At 28.0% G+C, this 20,331-nt stretch overlaps 5 protein-coding genes across 12 annotated transcripts; 2 read left to right on the top strand and 3 right to left on the bottom strand.

Annotated features, from left to right (window-relative positions):
• Positions 1 to 227: 227 nt before the first annotated feature.
• Positions 228 to 1,686, bottom strand: Endos (endosulfine alpha). Its single transcript, XM_072896768.1, has 4 exons — positions 1,549 to 1,686; positions 1,281 to 1,406; positions 662 to 781; positions 228 to 545 (listed from the first exon to the last, which is right to left on the bottom strand). Exons 2-4 carry the CDS (start codon positions 1,320 to 1,322, stop codon positions 372 to 374), a joined length of 336 nt encoding a protein of 111 aa, XP_072752869.1. The 5' UTR covers positions 1,323 to 1,406; positions 1,549 to 1,686; the 3' UTR covers positions 228 to 371.
• Letm1 (Leucine zipper and EF-hand containing transmembrane protein 1) lies at positions 1,573 to 7,274 on the top strand. The gene is made up of 8 exons (XM_072896761.1): positions 1,573 to 1,711; positions 2,311 to 2,518; positions 3,037 to 3,494; positions 3,575 to 3,745; positions 3,943 to 4,257; positions 4,335 to 4,808; positions 4,944 to 5,384; positions 5,609 to 7,274. Exons 2-8 carry the CDS (start codon positions 2,458 to 2,460, stop codon positions 6,002 to 6,004), a joined length of 2,316 nt encoding a protein of 771 aa, XP_072752862.1. The 5' UTR covers positions 1,573 to 1,711; positions 2,311 to 2,457; the 3' UTR covers positions 6,005 to 7,274.
• A 1,836-nt stretch (positions 7,275 to 9,110) lies between these two features.
• Positions 9,111 to 13,839, bottom strand: Rala (Ras-like protein A). 4 transcript variants are annotated; one of them, XM_072896751.1, is made up of 6 exons: positions 13,408 to 13,535; positions 12,116 to 12,235; positions 11,733 to 11,941; positions 11,407 to 11,581; positions 10,059 to 10,175; positions 9,111 to 9,466 (listed from the first exon to the last, which is right to left on the bottom strand). In XM_072896751.1, exons 2-5 carry the CDS (start codon positions 12,218 to 12,220, stop codon positions 10,059 to 10,061), a joined length of 606 nt encoding a protein of 201 aa, XP_072752852.1. In that variant the 5' UTR covers positions 12,221 to 12,235; positions 13,408 to 13,535; the 3' UTR covers positions 9,111 to 9,466. The 4 variants fall into 4 exon arrangements, with proteins under 4 accessions (XP_072752852.1, XP_072752851.1, XP_072752853.1 ...); XM_072896750.1 differs by having other exon boundaries at positions 13,352 to 13,490; XM_072896749.1 differs by lacking the exon at positions 13,408 to 13,535 and adding an exon at positions 13,727 to 13,839 and having other exon boundaries at positions 9,112 to 9,466.
• LOC140668117 (peptidyl-tRNA hydrolase 2, mitochondrial) lies at positions 13,563 to 16,087 on the top strand. 5 transcript variants are annotated; one of them, XM_072896757.1, is made up of 3 exons: positions 13,565 to 13,771; positions 14,160 to 14,305; positions 14,470 to 14,703. In XM_072896757.1, exons 2-3 carry the CDS (start codon positions 14,204 to 14,206, stop codon positions 14,572 to 14,574), a joined length of 207 nt encoding a protein of 68 aa, XP_072752858.1. In that variant the 5' UTR covers positions 13,565 to 13,771; positions 14,160 to 14,203; the 3' UTR covers positions 14,575 to 14,703. The 5 variants fall into 5 exon arrangements, with proteins under 5 accessions (XP_072752855.1, XP_072752858.1, XP_072752857.1 ...); XM_072896756.1 differs by lacking the exon at positions 13,565 to 13,771 and adding an exon at positions 13,873 to 14,008; XM_072896755.1 differs by lacking the exon at positions 13,565 to 13,771 and adding an exon at positions 13,956 to 14,086.
• A 281-nt stretch (positions 16,088 to 16,368) lies between these two features.
• Positions 16,369 to 20,147, bottom strand: LOC140668112 (transmembrane protein 145). Its single transcript, XM_072896747.1, has 5 exons — positions 19,083 to 20,147; positions 18,474 to 18,981; positions 18,011 to 18,148; positions 17,646 to 17,901; positions 16,369 to 17,538 (listed from the first exon to the last, which is right to left on the bottom strand). The coding sequence occupies exons 1-5, from the start codon at positions 19,463 to 19,465 to the stop codon at positions 17,348 to 17,350; spliced, it is 1,476 nt and encodes a 491-aa protein (XP_072752848.1). The 5' UTR covers positions 19,466 to 20,147; the 3' UTR covers positions 16,369 to 17,347.
• Between the last annotated feature and the right edge of the window lie 184 nt (positions 20,148 to 20,331).

Below are 20,331 nucleotides of genomic sequence, written 5' to 3'. Positions count from 1 at the left end.
TGAAATAAGGTTTCTTAAGAGTATAATTAATAAAAACGTAATGTGAAAGCTGACAAATTTTTAAGCTAAGGGAGAAAAATAATAACTTATTTACTCACATTATAAAATTTAGATACCACTGTGGCACATATAAGAACATCATTTTTATTATAATACTACAGATGCTCTTTTAAGAATAAAAAGCTAGGAAATAATTAATTCGCTGAAGATACAAGAATTTCATGGTATAAAATAATTCAAGAAAGATTTTTAAAAAAATTTTAAACATGAGATTGTTTAAATCTCCAATTATTTATAAGGGACCATATTACTCCAAAGCATCCAAATATAATAAGACTAATTAACAAAGTTTAAAAAATGATAATCTTATCTTATGAAGATGTTGTTGATGTATTGAATTTTTGTTGTATGATAGATGTTTTTCGTTGTGGTACTGTTTCTGGTGTTGGTATAGCATCTCCTGTTGGCAGAACACCAGCTGGCTTTGGCTTAGCTGTAGACTTCTGTTTTGCCATTTGATAATCTCCGGAATCAAAATATTTTTGCTGAAACCAATGTAACCATTAACCATCTTAACAAAACAGAATTTTAAAACATAAATATTTCTATAATATTTTAATATCAAAACTCTAAAAAGTGTTGAGAATAAATTGATATTTACCCCTTTTGCTAGCCTTTTTTGCAAAAATGCAGAATGACCACCAAATGGTCGACCAGCTGCATTCGGAAATTTTGCTTTTAACTTTGCTTCTTCCAATTTTTCTATATCACTTGATGACAACTACAATACAATTTAATAAAGATTCATCAATTGTATAAACACAATAATAACTATAGGAATACAATGTTCTGTACAAGCAAAATTTTGATAAAAAATTTTCTATTCATGGATTGTAATTTGTATACTGAAAATTATATTAATATATACTTCATTTATGATTTATTTTTTTCTGTCACACATGTTAGATTTATACCTAGAAATTATTACATACAAATAACTTATATAAGTTGATATTTATCTCTATCTAAATATCTTGTGTATTTGTACATAATAATGCAAGAAAGATATTTAGTATATTCAATTGATAGAAAAATGAAATAACATACAAATAATAAAATAGTAAGAATTGTGTATCCAATGTTAATAATTTTCTAATATAAAAAAATATTTAATTTCTTAATAATTTTACGATACATCATATATATATATATATATATATATATATATATATATATATATAATAACTATTTTATTTTCTTTTAATCCATTGAATTCTTACCTCTACAGTCGGACTCTGGTCGTTTGTCTGATCGTCGCTCATCCTTACAAATTTTAAAACACTTCTCGTCAGTGACCGCTTCCTCTGGACAGGTGATCAGTTAGCTTCCGAATACTAATTCCGACACTAACGTATATAACATACATAAGCTAACAATAAGTGAAAGCGGCGTAATAAGGATGACGCTGTCAACACTGATTTTTCAATTAAATTTTCTATTCTCGAAAGGTTATGCTTTTTTTAGCTGAATTACAAAGTATATACGTACACAGCCCGGAGAAACAAACAACCACAAACGACCACAAGTTGCAAGCGACTGTGTCACAGTGAAAGCGCTTTTATATATGTATGCACTCAAAAACAGCGACGGCGTCACATGCAGGGTCATATGTTTCCTGATGGCTGATGGCCGTTACACCAACTCGTGCATGGCAAGTTTTCATTATCATACAATTCAATCCAATTTTCATAGCCACACTTGAAGATAGTAAATTTTCAATATAAAATGAAAAATTCGAAATGCACGACAGATTACGCTTACGTGCGTAACAAATACATTTAAAATAAAATGCGAATATTCATGAAAATTGATATTAATTACTTTTGTCACGCGCGAATTTGATCTGCCTTTTGTGAGCTATTATCTTTTTTTATGTACCATTGAAAGTATTAAAACAATCTATTAATTATTTTCGATTAATTGTAAGATGGATTTGGGTCAGACTGAACTAATTAAATTAAATCTAATATGTAATGTCGTAAATACAGATATTCGATTATGTAATAAATTTAGATTTAACACGGATGTAGGAACATCCGTGGAATTTAATAATAAATGGATCAGATGAATAAGTTTTGATAAAATGCAATCATTAGATGCTACTATTATACATATAAATATTTCGAACCATTTTACTGACTATAATTAGGAGAAAAGTTCTTTATTCCAATTGGTCAACTCACAACGATTCAAATAAAATGTAGTTGGACTTTCTCATATCTTTAATGACCTATGATCGTTCTATGATAGTGACATCAGTGACCAGCTGATCTTTGGCTCTAGACGACTAGTTGCTGTGTTCAAAGTGAACGGTGTGATGGCCGTAAGCCATAATTTATCGTGATACGGATACGATATAACGATTTGAAGAATTTTGACAAAAAAATATAATACATCATGAATAACCTAATTCATACGAAAACGATGATAACCGGTCATCCCAGTCGAATCATACGACGTGCGTGATCAATGAGTATTACTTCATGTCTTATTATAAAGAGATTAGAAACTTATGATTTTGTAATACTTGTAATATTTGCGTTATAGATAACGTGATCCATTATATATACATATATTTAGAATATATCTTGTTGTAAATCTGTATTTCTTCTAAATCGCTTGTTCTCTTAAATTTTGATTTCTATTATAATTTAATTGCTGTTGCATAGTAAAAAAAAAGATAAGGACAGGTTATGTCATAACCACATGCTTCATATTACTTATGACTTTATGATATTAGTTTATATTTATCGTAAAATATGTAACGTCTTTTCTATCATTCTGTTTTATGATTCTTTGTACTAACTGATAAATATTTAATAATTATTTTATTTTATTAATTATTATTAGTAGTAAAGTGTTTATTATTATAATTAGATTTTAATTTGCATAGACTAAGTGGTCTTTTGCTATTATGATATTTCTTAATTCTAAATTTCTTAATTATAAGAAGTAATAAATTTATGATTATTTCAGGATACTCCTTATTTAAACTGGGATACAATGCCAATCATACAATGGGTAATATAGCTCTAATTTATACAGGTTTGAGGGATCCAAAAAGATTATTGCTGCAACACAGTGGCATAATATCCCCAACATATATTAATAATGTAACGCATCTACATGTTCGCACATTTTATATAACTCCTTATTGGAAGGGACAAGAACCATCATCTAAGATCGAAGAGACAGTAAAAAATATTAAGGAAGAAAAAGAACTTAAAGATAAAATGGCAGAAAATGCTGCAAAAATAAGCTGCGAGCAGCCAAAAAAAGCTGTTGCTAAGGTTACAATATGGCAAAAAGTTAAGGGAGAAATATTACATTATTATCATGGATTTCGGTTATTAGGACTTGACATGAAAATTTCAGCAAAGTTAATATGGAGAATTTTACATGGAAAAGATCTCAGTAGAAGGGAACATCGTTTGGTATGTTAACACAATAACTGCTACATAAATCTATATCACAATAATATTAAGATTTATTAAACAATTATTTCTTCTAACAGCTAATAAAAACAACTGGAGATATATTCAGATTGATTCCTTTCTCTGTTTTCATTATTGTTCCATTTATGGAATTTTTACTACCAGTAGCAATTAAATTGTTTCCTGGTATGCTACCTTCTACTTTTGAAACAGCAACTGAAAAGGAAGATAAACTTAAGCAGGCTTTAAAGGTATAAAAATACTAAATTTCAATTTATAATTAGAATAAATATATCATAGAATATATATTTAATGAAGAAAATTATTTATGTATATAAAGTCAGATTTGTTTTTAAAAAATATGTATATTATATGCTGCTATATGTATAAATAGCATGCTTCAACAAAAATTTAATAAAAAATATTAATAAATATTTTTTATAAACAGGTCAAAATAGAAATGGCAAAATTTTTGCAAAAAACATTGGATGAAATGGCAGTGCAATCATCAGATCACAGATCTGAGAAGGCTAAAGAATTTGTAGAATTCTTTTACAAAATGCGAACAACTGGTACTGTTGCTACTAATGAAGAAATTATGAAGTTTAGCAAACTTTTTGAGGATGAAATTACATTGGATTCTTTATCACGACCACAATTAATTGCTTTATGTCGTGTGTTAGATGTGCAAACACTTGGAACTACCAATTTCTTACGATTCTTACTCAGGATGAGATTAAGAAGTCTTACTGCAGATGATAAAGTACATATTTACCATCTTTTTTTGTAATTTCTTTTAGATTAATACAACTAAAAATACTGAAAAAATTTTTTTAACAGTTAATTGAAAAAGAAGGAGTTGAGTCTCTAACTAGAGCTGAATTGCAACAAGCATGCAGAGCACGGGGTATGCGTGCTTATGGGTTGCCAGAGGGCAGGTTAAAGGAACAATTGTCACTGTGGTTAGAATTGAGTTTAAATAAGAAAGTTTCACCTTCGTTACTGTTATTATCACGAGCGCTTATGATACCAGAAACAATGCCTGTGTCAGACAAGTTAAAAGCAACTATTTCGGCCTTACCTGATGCAGTTGTAGCTCGAACAAAAGGTGCTATTGGGGAAAAAGAAGGTAAAGTGGATCATAGGACAAATATTGAAATTATAAAAATGGAAGAACGCAAAATCGAAGAAGAGAGAAAGGAAAAGAAAGAACAGGAACCACAACCAACTATCTTGGCATCTAATGTAAAAGAAGATGAAATTACTACTACAGATGTTAAAGTATTGGAACAAGCTTTGGATTCAATTGGCAAGGTTAGTAAAGATACATTTATATATATAACACATTATATTGATAAGATACATTTTATATGCATATATGATAGATAATTTTCTCTCTCTTTAATATTTGTAAAATTATCAAAGAGTATCATATAATTCTATATTTAGGACAATAAAACTATGGCTGTGGAAAAAGAGGAGATTAAAGAACTTAAAGAAGAAATGGCAGAATATCAAGAAGATATTAAAGAATTGTATCAAATAAAGGCAGAGGCAAAAGGTCAAGAAGATATAGAGAATATTAAAGTATCAAAAGGTGCTAAACGGCTATTTAATAAAGTAAACAAAATGATTTCGAAAATGGATGCCGTTTTGTCAGAGCTTGAACAATCTGAGAAAAAAGTTAAAGAAAGAATGAAGTCATTAGGTCCCGATGAAAAACGGGATGCCAAAGACGTCGAAGAATTAGTTAAAATAGATGAATTGGTTGCAGCCATTAAGCAAATTCAAAATGTACCCGATGAATATCGGTTAAAACGCATGGCAGAAATTTTGGAAAAAATTGATGACGATCAAGATGGTGCAATCAAAATAGAAGATGTTCTGAAGGTATAAGATAAATTATAAACTTTTATTAACTACACTAACCACATATGTATAGTGTTATAATTATATACATATATGTTTGCACATATGCATACATATATGATTATATATATTATAATTTATTTTAAAAAAAATTATATATATATTCTATTTATTAGAAAATAAAATATAATTTTTATATTATATCACTTTTATATTATATATAATATATTATACAAATTTTATAGGTTATAGAATTAATAGGAAAGGAAGATATTAAATTAAGCAAAAAGCAAGTAGAAGAATTGATAGAGCTAATGGATAAAGAAGAAGTATTAGAAGTAGAAAAACAAATGCAAAAGTCGTTAGAAAAGGACCTTAAGGCATCGCAGAAAGAGGATAACATAAAAGTTACAAATAAATCTACAGTTCCAGCTACACCAGTGACAATTGAACCAGGATTTGGAAAGGAGGAACTAGTAGATGATGCTGTTAGGGAAACCTATACAAGTCCGAGTGTCGAGGAAGGCAAACAGAAACCAGCTGCCGTTCTAAAAAGTAATACTAAATCTGACGAGGTCAAAAATCCTCCGCTTACGACAAACCCAACACCAAAAAAAGCAGAAGGTTCAAAACATCTATGATTAACGCACAATAAAGTTTAAATTAGTATATATAATTATATTAAAACAATATTTTTACGATATAAAGCTCGGATATGGATTTCCATCTGTATGTATCACGTACATATTTTCATCTTTGCGTATGAAAAAGTTTCCGACATTATTTTCAACAAATAGAATGTATAATAAAATAGAAGTTTTATACTTACACAAGAAAAAGATGATTTCATCAATATAATTAATTCTAATTTTAAGGCTTTCGCGGCCACTAAAATCCTCAAAGGAAAGGGCTATATAATTAATTGTTACTGTTTTATTGATATGTTGTACATAAAATATGTGGATATATGTAACACATTTATGGTACGAAATATTTGACTAATATTTAATTAATATTAATTTCATATTTCATTATATGCAGACACAAACAAATTTCTCAGTGAAGATTGTGATGCATTTAACAGCATCATTGTTCCCCTTTGTCTACAGTGATGAACTTATATCAATAGTAAATGCATCATTCTAAAATTCATTGTTGATGTTACTTGGTATAATCACGCATATAATATGTCGTTACTTTTAACATTGACAATAAATTATGGAATAGAGAAATAAGAAAAAAATATTCTATTTCTATTGCAGTGCAGTTTAATTTCAATATAAGTCAAGATAATCATTCCATCTGAATCGTTGGTATATCATTTTTGATATAGCATTTTGAACATATATATCATTTAACAACAGCAGCTTTATATTTTACACGAATTATCTTGCAATTTCAATATTGAATCATGTGAAGCAAGATAAATGTGTACATTTACAATATTTTATTTTTTCTATAAAACATACAGGAAAACAAAATTTTATTCTATTGTTACAAAAAGGGGCAATATAAAAAATAGATTGTACACAATTGTACTACATAGAAAATTAAATATGCAGAATTTTGACAAAAAAATATTTTTATGACAAAATGTTACATCGATTTTTGGGTATTACATGTACATAAATATAAGGAAATAGAAAATATTAATTGTATATTTGCATTATATTACATCTATGTTAACTGAGCGAATACTGTATCTAAGATGTACTATAAAGATATGATGAATTTCAGCAAGAACACTCAGAATGATTATCTTTTTACTTCTGCGCATGAAAGTCCAAATGTATTTGTAAGAAGAAAAACCATGTATTATTTTTTTTAAATTTTTATAGCATACTATTTCAAAACAGAAATAAAATTGTTAATTCAAGTGCCCTAAGAAGCAAAGAATTTTTATAAAATTAATGCATATTTATATTTCATTTGTTCTGTTTTTTCCACTTCATTGCTCTTTTGCATTTGATGCAAGGATTAAAGTTAGAAAAAAATTGTCTTTAATTTTGATATTCAAATCTAATTAAAAATCTCATATATATTGTTAGAAAAAAAGTAATTTTATATAGTTATTTTATTTTACATAAAACTTTTTAATATTATCAAGATTTAATAAATGCTTTGAAATTTGCTAATCACTAAATTGTATATAAATGAATAGATAAATGACATGGTTAAATAATTAATTAAAGTACATTAAGATTACATAAAATGGCTTTTAATTTATGACAAAATAGTATATTAAACATAGAATTGCAAAAGTATATATAGTGATGTGAATAATGAGTAGTGTGTACATATATCTGAATCTAAATGTTCATAAAACTCTTCTAAATAATCTTTAAATTTGATTGACCTCTCGTTACATTAACAGTGAACACTTAAAAGGCACAATCAATATCAACAGTACAAAAGTATCAAAATTAAATACATAGATATTTCGCTGTCCATTCATAAAAAACCTATTATACTTAGTACATGTATTTTATGAACATTAATAATCAATTCTGTAACAGCTGTCAATTCATTTTTTAAAAAGCTGTATTAAAATTTGGTTATTCTAAATAACTGCATATAAATGAGTTTCAGAGAGGTAGAAGTTTTTTCTTTTTTTTTCTTTTCTTTTTTTTTTTTTAGACAAGCGACTTATTATACAATCAGTCTCTAATCACCAGTCTACCGTGTTAAACATAAAAATTTATTTTATTATATTGTAGTTTGATATTTCAAATGTGTGATATGACAAATAATATAATCATAAAATATCACTGTAATATTTTAAAATCGTTGCAAAAATTTGAAGTAATAATCAAACTCTCTTATTAAATTTTATCTCAGATTTATATTTAAAACCTAAAGTTATCTACAAAGTATTTATCATCTTTTATATAAGATATATATATATATATATATAAAACATTGTATAGAAAAGTAGAGAAATTACTATTAATGTATTGACTTGAGTTAATATAAAATTCATATTTACACGGTTGAAATATCAAACTACTATAAAAAATTGTAACAAAAATAACTATAAAATAAAACATAGTGATATTAAAACTATATAAAACACAAAAAAAAATATATATATATAAACAAATATTACTTATACATTTATAAGTTTTCATTGCTTTACAGTGTTATGACTGCTTTATATCGTAACTTTATTCTATATTATGAACAAGTAAAAATATCCAAAATATTTAATCTTATTCATAATTTTATGATTTTTAATCAGAAAATAAAGAGTGCTGAACTCATTGAAGGTTGTACATAATTACATAAATAAGTAATGCAAAGAGGTCAACTAAGAATGCAATTATTTTATTTCAACATGAATGTAATTACATTTGCACAAATAATATATCGAAAAAGCAAAACAAATAATATTCATTTAGAAGATATATAAATATTATCTAATTATATAAATATTTACATTTTCAATGTTATCAAATGTATTAACATTATTTACGTTTCAGCACTCTAAATAATTTGCAAGTAATCTTGCACGCATATTTATGCCATTATAAATCTTATGAAAATTTCGTCTTGTAACTCAAATTACATCATAGGAATGTATTATAATATAATAAGATAAAAGAAATAATAATGTATTGATATTAAAATCTTTTTATAATTTCATGAAAAAACGTATAATATTTTTTGAATATTTTGAATAGGAAAACAGTTTCGTGTGAATATATAATATGTATATATATATATATATATATATATATATATATATATATATATATATATATATGTGTGTGTGTGTGTATATATATAAATATATTAGAGTAAATTGTATATGTGTGTTTCTTAAGAGAATTCGATTATATTTCTGTATGTAATACAGTGAACATCAAAGATTGAGTCAACTCACTGTAAAGTGTCAGAAAACTCTTTCATTTTTGTATAAATACAATTCTCTTATGCTTAGCTTCCAATTATAGGAGTTGAACCTTTCATAACACAAGCTACACACTGTTTTATGTTTGTTATAGCAAGATGCAGCAGTTTGTTTTCTTCTTACGTTCACTCCCATCTCCCTGGTTTTCCTGTGCCTTGCGAGCAGCTATTGCTCGCATTAGATCAAAGAAAACCTGCAAGGTTATGAAGTAAATATGTTTTAATTTACTTCTTTCTTTTAAATTGATTTAAAATCTGCATATTGACAATTAAAAACTAAAAGATATAATAGAAAACTGACTTACATGACAGAACATCATAACAATAATCATTTGAAAAAAAGAAAAAGCATACATGCTTTGCATAAGCTGTGACAAGTTTTACAAGCAAATGTGTGTGTGTAATAATATGTATCATTTCATATTCATTTTATGAATACTTGTAAATAATTTATTAAATTTATATAGAATTTCAATATCTCAAATATCAATAATTAGAGTAAAAATGGAGATATGCAATAAAATATATATTTAATAATTATTTCTATTAATATTTTCTAAAAACTGATAATATAATAATAATTTAATCGTAATTTTTATTGCATATTTTTAATAACTATTCAAAATTAGAAATTTTTAATTAAACTTAACACACACATTCTTTATTTAACAAACATTTTACATAGACACATCAATTAAAGTTCTAAAAATAAAAAATGCTATATTTCTACATACTGTCTCGTAAAAACATAAAATAAAAAATATAGTGCAAGAAAAACCAGCAAACCTATAGAATAATGCACTTCTTTTTCTTCCTCTTGGCACGGTCTTTACCTCGACCATTGCTTGCTGACTTATCTTCAATTTTGCGTGACCTTATTTCACGCATCAAGTCGAAAAATACCTGCAAATGTGCAATGGATGCTGTCTCAAAGCTTTAAGGCATATAAAATGTGCAATATAAAATAAATATATCCTTTATATTTTTAAAAGAGAAAACAAGAATCGTGTGCATATAAGCAATAGCACAACACATAGTGACACAACATGTATACATAGATTGCAGACTTAAGCTTATATAATGCATATTTCGTGCAATTAATTCATACACCATATATTACATTGGAAGTAAATTGAAAGAAAAAGCAAAACAAAAGTGAATGCATCTATTAATTTCAAAAATTTAGCTACATATATATATTTAAGCATATACAAGGTAACACCAAACATTACAGTCAATCTTCGTGACCTGGTTGAAAACTTAATTAAAAAAAACTTCTTATAAATTGGGTCTAAAACTGTTTCCTTAAAAAGTTAGCATCTAAAAACTCTAAAATCACGATTTTTTAATATATTTTTGCAAATATCTAAGAAGATATAGATTTTTTAACAAAAATTAACAAAAGTTGTAGAGAATTAAGGTATTTCTAAGATATTTGCATTATATTTCGTAAGTTTTAACTAGTTTCAAATGTACAAAACAGTTTTTTTACTATTGATGGTAAAGCTTTTGAAAAATACTCTTTATTTATGCTGTTATGACCTTAGTTTTTTAATGTTTCTTATTTTTTGATTATTCCACTACAAAATTTTGTTTAATTTGTTTAAACAATGCAAAAAAGGGATTTAGTCTAATTTTTAGAGGTTTTAGTCTAATTTTATAAGGAAGCATTTTTGGACCTATATTTATACAAAATATTTTATTTAGAATTAAATTTTCCTGTTAAGTTACAGTCTGGCTCTACATTTGACGCCACCTTATGTATATGCCTTATGTATTTTTCATATTTTGTGAGTTAAATATCTAATTTTATATTGTATTGATATATAACTTAATTAAAAGAGAAAAAAAAATAAATGATTTCGTATAGTTTCCATATTAATAAAGAAATAACTATGTTGATATATAAAAAAACATCGGTATAAACATAACTTTAAAAAAATTAGAATAAAAGAGAAATATTTATAGTTATTTATAAATATTAATAATTAAGAAATATATTTATTTTATATTATTAATATTTACAAACAATAGCATTAATGTATGCATTTCTCTTATACACATAATATATTAAATTCTATAATATTAAAATTCTAATATTAAATAAAAATTATATGTTTACACAGTATTTTACCTTGTCCACATTTTCTTTTGTCTTAGCACTTGTTTCGACATAAGGAACACCCCATTGTTGAGATCTTGCTTGAGCTTCAGCTAGACTAACCTTCCTTTTTTCTTGTAAATCACTTTTATTTCCCACTAATAAAAATGGAATGTTCTCATCATTTTTTACCCTGAGAATTTGTTCTCTATGGAAAAAAAAATAGTTTTTTTGTTCATACAGAATAAACTAATAATAAATTATAGAATTGCTATTTATTAAAATTTTTGTCCCCCAGTAACTAAATATTGAAATTAAAAATTAAAAACAAATAAACAATTTTGTTAAATTTTACTTACCTAAATTCTTGTGTAGCTTGGAAGCTATCATCTTCCGTTATCGAGAATACACAGAGAAATCCTTCTCCACTACGAAAGTAATTGTCTCGAATTGCCGCATAGTCTTCTTGTCCCGCAGTATCCAAAATATCTATTTGTACCTCCTCTCCATCTAATACAACTTTTTTTCTGTAGGAATCTGCTTTTGTAGGTTCATAATCTTCAACAAACTAATTGTAACATCAAGATTAAAATTTAACTAAACATAATTTTTTGTAAAATATATCTTTTTAAATTATATTTATAAATAATATACAAACTTATATATAAATAGTATAATATAAACTGCTTGTTAAAGCAGTAATAACAAGTATTATATTTACAATCAAAGTACATGTTTTTACCTCATCATACATAAACTGTAACGTAAGAGCAGATTTTCCAACACCTCCACTCCCAACCATTATAACTTTATGCATTGCTTGGGTGGCTCCTGGTTTCTTCGACATTTTTGTAGTAATTACCTTCAATTAAGATAAAGTAGCCATTAATTCCACCATATTTTAAAAGTATGTAGTAATGGAATCTTGTGGTTATCATAGACAGTAGTCAACAGTGTCAATACATATAATTGTTATAACATTTGTTTATATATAATGCAATTGTTATAATTTGTTTAATTTTATATCTACTAATTACAATTATTTTTATATATTTTTGTAACAGTCCATATATATATATATATGTTTTTTATCATAACAATAATTAAGCAAAATAATAAATAATATAAATAATTGTAACAAATATCTCTTGCATTTTTAAAAAATAGAGCTTTGTTTATGATAATTCTTTTAATTAAACCAGAGCAGGGTTAACAATGGCAGGATGTGAGAATTATGTTGTCAGTATGAGAAATCTAACAAGAACTTGGGTCAAGTATATAATTTTATGTGAATATCCATAACGTATCTTATATACTACATAAAGAAATAGACACATTGTATATATTCTTTCAATTAAAGCAGACAATCTAACAATAAGATGATGCCAATATGTAATTAAAAACAAGAAACTTTTTTATTATTTAAACATATTTAATATTTAAATATTTAAGTATATTTCTTTCTCGTACAAGAAAAATTATATATACATGAGATTATTATTATCTTATCAATCATAAATGTTAGTCTGTCAAATGAAAGATTATTCTAAATTTTAGGTAATATTTCACATGTATATATATTAAGCAAAATTATTAAGAAATAAATTTTATAACATAACTTCAACAAATGCAAATAATTTAATAATCATACACACAGGAATTTATTTTTAATATTGAAAATTAACTAATATGAAAATTAACTAATGTAATTTGTGTATTTGTTTTACAATTTATTTCCAGATACGCTATCGTCAAAGATTAGAAATGATGTCATCACACATTGCCATATTATGGAAACCATAAAAAAGAACATAAAATTTACTAGTTAAATTAAACTGTACACATTAATAGTTTGTTCTTATTTAAGATTCACTTTGACTTCCGTCCATGTAAAAGAAAATCAAACACAAAATAGAAAACACAAAAAAAAATAACAAAAATTAAAAAATGCGAAGCACATTTCGTTGATTGCTTATACCGTAACTGTGCTTTAATTCACTTCCTTTTTTTTTTCTCTCGATATCTCTCACTTACGAGGACAATTCGATACGGGTGATTGTTATAAATATAATTGTTATGCGACACGTAAGAACTCGTGTAATGGATCGCTGCGCGAAACCCGCGTCACAATTGTCGAACGGTACTAATCGAAATAAATAAATTAGAAGCTTTGTTTGCCGAGTGTGTAACGTGAGTAACGAAACAAGGCGGTGCCGTGTTTCCGGACGGATTCCACGAAAAAGCCGGATACTGTTAGAACGATGTTAGAAATTATCGGACGCTTCGCGTCGACGTCCCGGTAGAACTTCTCAAACGAACGACAACGAAAGCGCTGTCTCTTCTCTGTAAATACCTTTGAAAATCGTGCAAGCGAAATGCCCTGAAGAACGATTCGTGTGTAAGTATATCTCTCGCAGTTCGCAGTCGTCGGTCGTCACACGCGTTGGTTTACTTTCACGAAACTGCCAGCTCTGAGCAGATGGCGCCTCGATCGCTGACTCATTCGTAGCACCTTTTTTGTAGCGAATTGTATTTTATATTTATTGGTGTTCGCATATTTTTACGATGACGTTTTTTTTACATGGCTAAATTGAGAGAGATTGTCTCGTAAATGAGATTCAAATAATAAGCTCGAGTATGATCTTTTTCAATCTTCCGACTTATTATTTCGCTTTAATCTGTATCAATCGAAAGATAAGAAATAATTCATGAAGTAATTAACCTTTGCTGAAATTCTATATTTATTTGATGATTTATATGATTTGATATATGTATGATTATTCCAGTTGTATAATTCGGATTTTTTTTATCTAAGCATCGATATTGTAATATGACTGTGTCATCAAATACTGATACCGAAAAAGAAATTGAAGATCCTGTCGAGCGGATGTTAAAAAAGACCGGTTGTATGGAATTGCACTATCAAGTTCAAGTGTGTTCACTTATCAATAATAATTAATTTTAATTAACGTCTCGATAATTTTTTTCCCTAAAGTTTGCTCTCTAAAAATAATGAAACCAAAATCAATTAACTATTGTAAATGAAATTTTTTAATTATATATTAGAAATTATTTCTATTTCTAAATTCTTTTCAGGAATGTATAGCTGAACACCGAGATTGGAGGAAATGTCAAAATGAAGTAAAAAAGTTTAAGGAATGTATGGCTGAACATACAAAGCAACAAGAATCAAGACATTAATTATAGGTATTTGAATTTAAAGATGTGGTTGATAAGTAGATATATCAAATCTTTGTTTGCTCCCATTTGGAATGGACAGAATTGTAAAATGGTAATAGTGGTTCGATCAGATATACCCATGGGAAAGGGTAAAATCGGTGCTCAGTGTGCTCATGCTGCATTAGAATGTTGTCGCCAGACCTTCAATAATGAAAAGAAACAACAAATGTTTCAATCTTGGTTACAAATTGGACAGCCAAAAATTATTGTAAAAATACCAAACGAAGAGGAGTTATTGAGTTTGGCAGATAAAGCTCAATGTGCTGGTTTAATTACTGCCATAATAAAAGATGCTGGGAAGACTCAGTTGAAGCCTGGTACAGTTACAGTTGTCGGCATAGGACCAGGATCTAATGAAGTTATTGATAGTCTTACATGGAGGTTAAGATTATTATAAATGTATCTTATAAATAAAAGAAAATACATGGTTACGAAAGAATATATTGATGATAATTTTCACATGAAATCTTGAAAGGCATACTAAAATGGTTTAGATAAAATTTCAAATATAAAACTTCTAATAAAAATTATAACTCAGCTTCGCCATAGATATAAAAATTTAACAAAACAATTCTCCTTTTCTAATATCTGGAGAAAAGTTATAATTAAAACATTTCCTAAACCAAACAAAAATCACTCTTTATTCATAAGGTATTGCTAAACGAGCTCTCTCTATTTTACTTAGCAATTTTTGGAAAAATATTGGAAATTAATACACAATTTATGTTAATCTGCCAAAATAAGATTAACATAAATTTAACTGGTTTAACTTTTAAAAAAAACCATCTTAACAGGATATTCTACAATATAAATTAATTTTTATAAGTAACAAACTTTAGGGATACTGACACTTCCTTACTCTATATATACACACATATGTATATTCACATCTACAATTTGTATTTTAGCTGAGCTTTCCAAAAATGTACTTAAAATTTTAATCTCAACTTTGCCAAATGATATTTTATAATGTGTACAGACACATACATGTAGACATACATTAAAAAAGACAACTAAATAAGTCAAGAATATAGTTTATACTAAAATTGCTTTCATTTAGTATGGATATCAGAAATATAAATATATACACACAAAGATTTTACCGATCTCATAATCCCATATACATATATATGAGCATTAAAATGTTCTTAAAAAAGTATACATATAACTATATCACCTAAGTTACAAGATTGAGCAATAATAGTACGACGGAAAAACATGTGTTTCTAAGTAGCACAAATTTCTATATCAGATCTTATCAATCAACGTAACGTATAAACTAATTTATATTCTCTCTTGATTAATGCAACATTAAATTATTTGAATAAAATATCAGAAATTATTTATATATAAATACTTTTTTTATTCTGATATATAGTATTATTATATTTAAAAAATGTGCAACTAATAATTGCATTAACAATAAAATTTTGAGAAAACAAAATTAAAACTTTTAAAATCTTATAAAATTAAATATAACAATGGATATAAAAAATTTTGTTATGCAAGTATCCTAATAATATCAGCTTTTAAATACAGTTCGTTTAGTCAATTTGGAAATGATTTTTCTTCTCAATTGAAATGTAGAGATCATAATTTATGTTAGTTTTCTAATTTTTTAACATTTTTAAATTTCAAATTCTATAATATAGTCTTGAAAAAAAATAATTTCGTTATCAATCTATTTTTAATCATTAATTATTCAAAAGATTAATGCTAGAAATTGACCAAAAAATCTGTACTTAAAAAAAAACATGATAATTTTAGAATACCTTGTACAGATTATACTCCATTAATAATACATAAATCAATATAACTTTTGATACATAAATATTATAGTTACATCACATGTGCAACTTTTAAACCACTTAACTAAAATCAAAATGTTATGAAAATTATATAAGTTTTATTTACCACCATTCTTGTTCAAGCGCACATTGTAATATTGTTCGTACGGAGTAGACATGGAATAATTACAAGATAATGACAAGTAATGAAGAATTAAACAATGACAAAAATGTATATATCTTATTATAAAATTCAATTTTCAATAATCTTTTATATATACAAATGTATCGTAAGATTCGTTATAACCAAAATGTATATAGAATGGTTGGAAAATAAATGATATTCAAAATCCAAAATTTTGAATATGATATGAGTAAATAAAATTGCTATTTGGAGAAAATACTTGCACAATAAGTTTTGGAGATTGTGTGATATTATTATATATAATTTTTCTATTTATATATTATATATAATATTCTAGTATTATTATATGTAAATCAATTATCTGTTTGTGAATCTTAGCAACATAATGTAAGAAAATATTACACCAATCTTATCAAAATGCATATCGATATATCATTCTTCAAATGAGTAAATATTTAATATTTAATTTTTTTTTCTTTATACATATATACAAAATTTTTAAGAATAAAATCCAAGCTTTGCTTGTTTTTTTCATATATAAAATTGAAAATTGTGTTCGTAGCATATACTCATATCATACTCACCAGTTGTATCATTTGTTAACTTCATATCACATAGCCAAATTTGTGTGATCGATATATCTCTAATTGTAGGATGTATACAACAATATCTCAGTTCAGTAGCACATATTAGAATATTATTCATTCTATTAGACTGACCATTTGGCAAATGTACATCACATCATTCATAATTAGAAACTTCGTTTATCATTGTTTAATATTATATCTTCAATGGACGAGTATTAAGTAATTATTTTACTGAGTTCTGGCGGTTCTACATAATTATTTAATACATGCGGCGCTTCGTTAAATTCATCGAGTTCATCACCGTTATCCGCACCTTGTGCAAGTAGAAAGTATTGTTCACTTCTAGTGGGCCATAATAAATGAGCCATTACACAATAAGCAAAACAGTCTGCTGAGTATGTTATACCTATAAATAACAATGTATAAAAAATATAATTAAAATTAACATTTTGACATTTTAATAATATTAAAATGTAATTAAAATAACATTGTGATGTTTAATATTATATTTACCTAATAACAGTTTAAACCTCCACAGTGCACTCACTTGAAGCGCTATAAGTGCTATAATGGGTAAATATATAAACCAAACTAATGATGATGCACCAAAATGAAGAAGAAAATTCAATTTTTGAGTATTATGCTCATATGTCATGGTGTTTCTAAGTTCGTACAGAAACCATATCATTATGGCACTTCGGAAAAACAATATGAACCATCCTGGCCAAGTTTGATATTCGTCTATATCTTCAATAATGTCAACTTCTGTCTGAAAATCAAACCTTGTATGTTAACAAACTAAATTTACATATTTATTGAAAATGCTCGATATATGAACAATGAATAAGAAATATGTGATATCATAGATAGATAGTTACCATATTCCATACATATAACAAGATATGAACAACTCCGTAACAAAACCATATTGCAAACACCAGTGGTTTCCATGTTAATTCCATTCTTGTTACTGCCCATCCTTTTGCAAGTAAGAGCAATAATAACATAAATGTTGTCTAAAAATATAAAAATAATTTAGTATTAAAACTAGATCTGCACATATTACTCTACAAATTGCTATTAGGTTTAAAACTTTTTAAACAGAAATAAAAAAATAATTTAGTATCAAGGCTGGATGCGCATATATTGCTATCCATCAAATTGCTTTTTAGTTTTTAAACTTTTTAAATAAAAAATATTTATATCACGCATTCATATAAATCAATATCTTAAAATTATGCTATTAAAAATATTACACAGAATATATTGGACTATTTGATTTTATATGTACATTATAAAATTTGATAGCATGCAGTCTCTATAAGAAGAGATTTTCCTTACCCGTGATAAGATATCAAAAATATCACCTGCAACTTCTAATTGTTCATAGCCCACTCCATCTAATGCAAATTTCAATACGTGTATCAAGATTAAACATACTGCTATAAATTCTAATAATAAACTAGCAGTGAATAATCTTGTTACAGGATGCTTTTGCAATCTTACTGCATACAACTGCAGTGGCACTAATATGATGTAACACAGAAAAAACAATAAGTATAGCTCCATGGTATCCTGTCTGTCATAGGAGAACTGATAAGTCAAACTGTTTAGGCCACTGATGTTCGGATTGCCATTTACTAGCCAGATATCATATTTTAACTCATCGTGTTTGCTATAATACTCCCACTGACAGGTTGTTCTGTTTCTGTAGCATGCAACCAGGCTCATATACCAAAATCGTGGTTGCCAGAAATCTTGTATAACATACGTGAATTGATGTCCCTTAACAATATTCCATATAGAGTCTTCGTCCGGACACAATTTATCTCGAGGACATGGGACTCGCCTTTAAGAACATAAAGTCATATTACATACGTCGTGCAAAGCAAGAAAGAAAAAAAACGCAAGTGACCAGTTATTGCATATATCTCATCGTATACTACATACCTCAGGAAATCTTGACCTTCCTCATTGCAGTGCGGATCGTAGGAACTCTTTTTCAACGTATTGAACATGTAAGTGCACGCGGTGCTCTTGTCCATCAGCGTGCGATTACCGTAATACTCGAGGAAATGACCGCGATCGAGTATCGCCAGGGTGATGGGCACGTCGAAGTCTGACGCCGCGGTCACATTGCCGAATATATAACCGTACGAGTCCTTCTGCCGATGACGGTCGGTTTTCTGGAAGCCGAACTTTATAAGGAATCGGAAGAACTCCCTCGTGTTGAATGTACCGGTGATGTGCGTGCAGTGCGCGCAGTCCGGCTGCAGTGACAGACAGAGTAGCCACACGCACAGAACGCGCACCAGCCGTCGACGGGCGGTCATTTTTCAGAGGCGCGGACGCCTCTCGTTCAACCTGCTCCTCCGCTCGGTCCTGATCGCCTCGTCACCCGAGAGCCGTCAAGAGCCGACGACGGACACCCTCAGCATTTTCCGAGCGCACGATATCGCGCACCACAGCTGTTACCGCACGGCATGTGACGCAAATACCTCTCGTCGTCGTCGTCGTCGACCGGCCAGCTCGCGAACACTTTCCTCATCGAAAGGCGACGAGACCTTCGCGACACTTCCGCCGCTGCGACATTCTCGCGACGTTGTCGTCGTCTTGTTTTACCGCCGACGATCGACGATCCGCGGAAAGCGTTAATGACCCGTCGTGATGTGTACTCTCCCTCGCGCTTTGAACTCGCCTTTTCCTATCGATTTTCCCCACCCAAACAGACGGTCCGCTCGGAGAAGAGATCGTTCGTCTGACATCGCCTGGTGGATTCTCCTTGCGGAGACACGGTGCGCGGTGCGCGTTCCCCGATCCCCGAACTGCGTACGTTAAGAATCACGGGGAAGAGGGAAGAGGAAAGGGGGGGGGGAGGAAAGAATTTTAAATCATCAGCAAACACGGCTGACGATCGAATTAATAACGCGACGCTGCACGTTTTTTCCATTATCAGTAGAACGAATCTTTTATCAGTTGTAAAAAAAAAATATTTTTATTATATAGTGCAATTAAAATGGATAAAGGACACGATGATATTAAACATGTATTTCGTATATCGTATGAGTGATGAATCCAACGATTAATTATAAATTCTTAATATAGTAATCGATTAAATATATTCTTTTATTTTTATTTCATTTGCGACAATAATAGATAATTAAAATTTACTTTATTTATAATATGTAAAAAGATGTTT

Source organism: Anoplolepis gracilipes, chromosome 7 (genome assembly GCF_047496725.1).
Source record: "Anoplolepis gracilipes chromosome 7, ASM4749672v1, whole genome shotgun sequence".
Taxonomy (NCBI): Eukaryota; Metazoa; Arthropoda; class Insecta; order Hymenoptera; family Formicidae; genus Anoplolepis; species Anoplolepis gracilipes.
The sequence above is the reverse complement of the archived record's forward strand: the minus strand, read 5'-3'. Positions and strand labels throughout refer to the sequence as shown.

Coding starts and splice junctions, on each gene's coding strand:
- LOC140668112 (XM_072896747.1), bottom strand. CDS start 19,465: ATGACCGCCCGTCGACGGCTGGTGCGCGTTCTGTGCGTGTGGCTACTC. Junction 18,982..19,082: donor GAAGGTCAAGATTTCCTGAG/GTATGTAGTATA, acceptor ATGTTCTTAAAG/GCGAGTCCCATGTCCTCGAG. Junction 18,149..18,473: donor TTTTTGATATCTTATCACGG/GTAAGGAAAATC, acceptor TTATATTTTTAG/ACAACATTTATGTTATTATT.
- Rala (XM_072896749.1), bottom strand. CDS start 12,220: ATGTCGAAGAAACCAGGAGCCACCCAAGCAATGCATAAAGTTATAATG. Junction 11,582..11,732: donor CAAGCTACACAAGAATTTAG/GTAAGTAAAATT, acceptor TTTTTTCCATAG/AGAACAAATTCTCAGGGTAA. Junction 10,176..11,406: donor CAAAAGAAAATGTGGACAAG/GTAAAATACTGT, acceptor GCACATTTGCAG/GTATTTTTCGACTTGATGCG.
- Endos (XM_072896768.1), bottom strand. CDS start 1,322: ATGAGCGACGATCAGACAAACGACCAGAGTCCGACTGTAGAG. Junction 782..1,280: donor ACCAGAGTCCGACTGTAGAG/GTAAGAATTCAA, acceptor ATTGTATTGTAG/TTGTCATCAAGTGATATAGA. Junction 546..661: donor AAAAAAGGCTAGCAAAAGGG/GTAAATATCAAT, acceptor CATTGGTTTCAG/CAAAAATATTTTGATTCCGG.
- Letm1 (XM_072896761.1), top strand. CDS start 2,458: ATGAATAACCTAATTCATACGAAAACGATGATAACCGGTCATCCCAGT. Junction 3,746..3,942: donor AACTTAAGCAGGCTTTAAAG/GTATAAAAATAC, acceptor TTTTATAAACAG/GTCAAAATAGAAATGGCAAA. Junction 4,258..4,334: donor GTCTTACTGCAGATGATAAA/GTACATATTTAC, acceptor TTTTTTTAACAG/TTAATTGAAAAAGAAGGAGT.
- LOC140668117 (XM_072896754.1), top strand. CDS start 14,597: ATGTGGTTGATAAGTAGATATATCAAATCTTTGTTTGCTCCCATTTGG.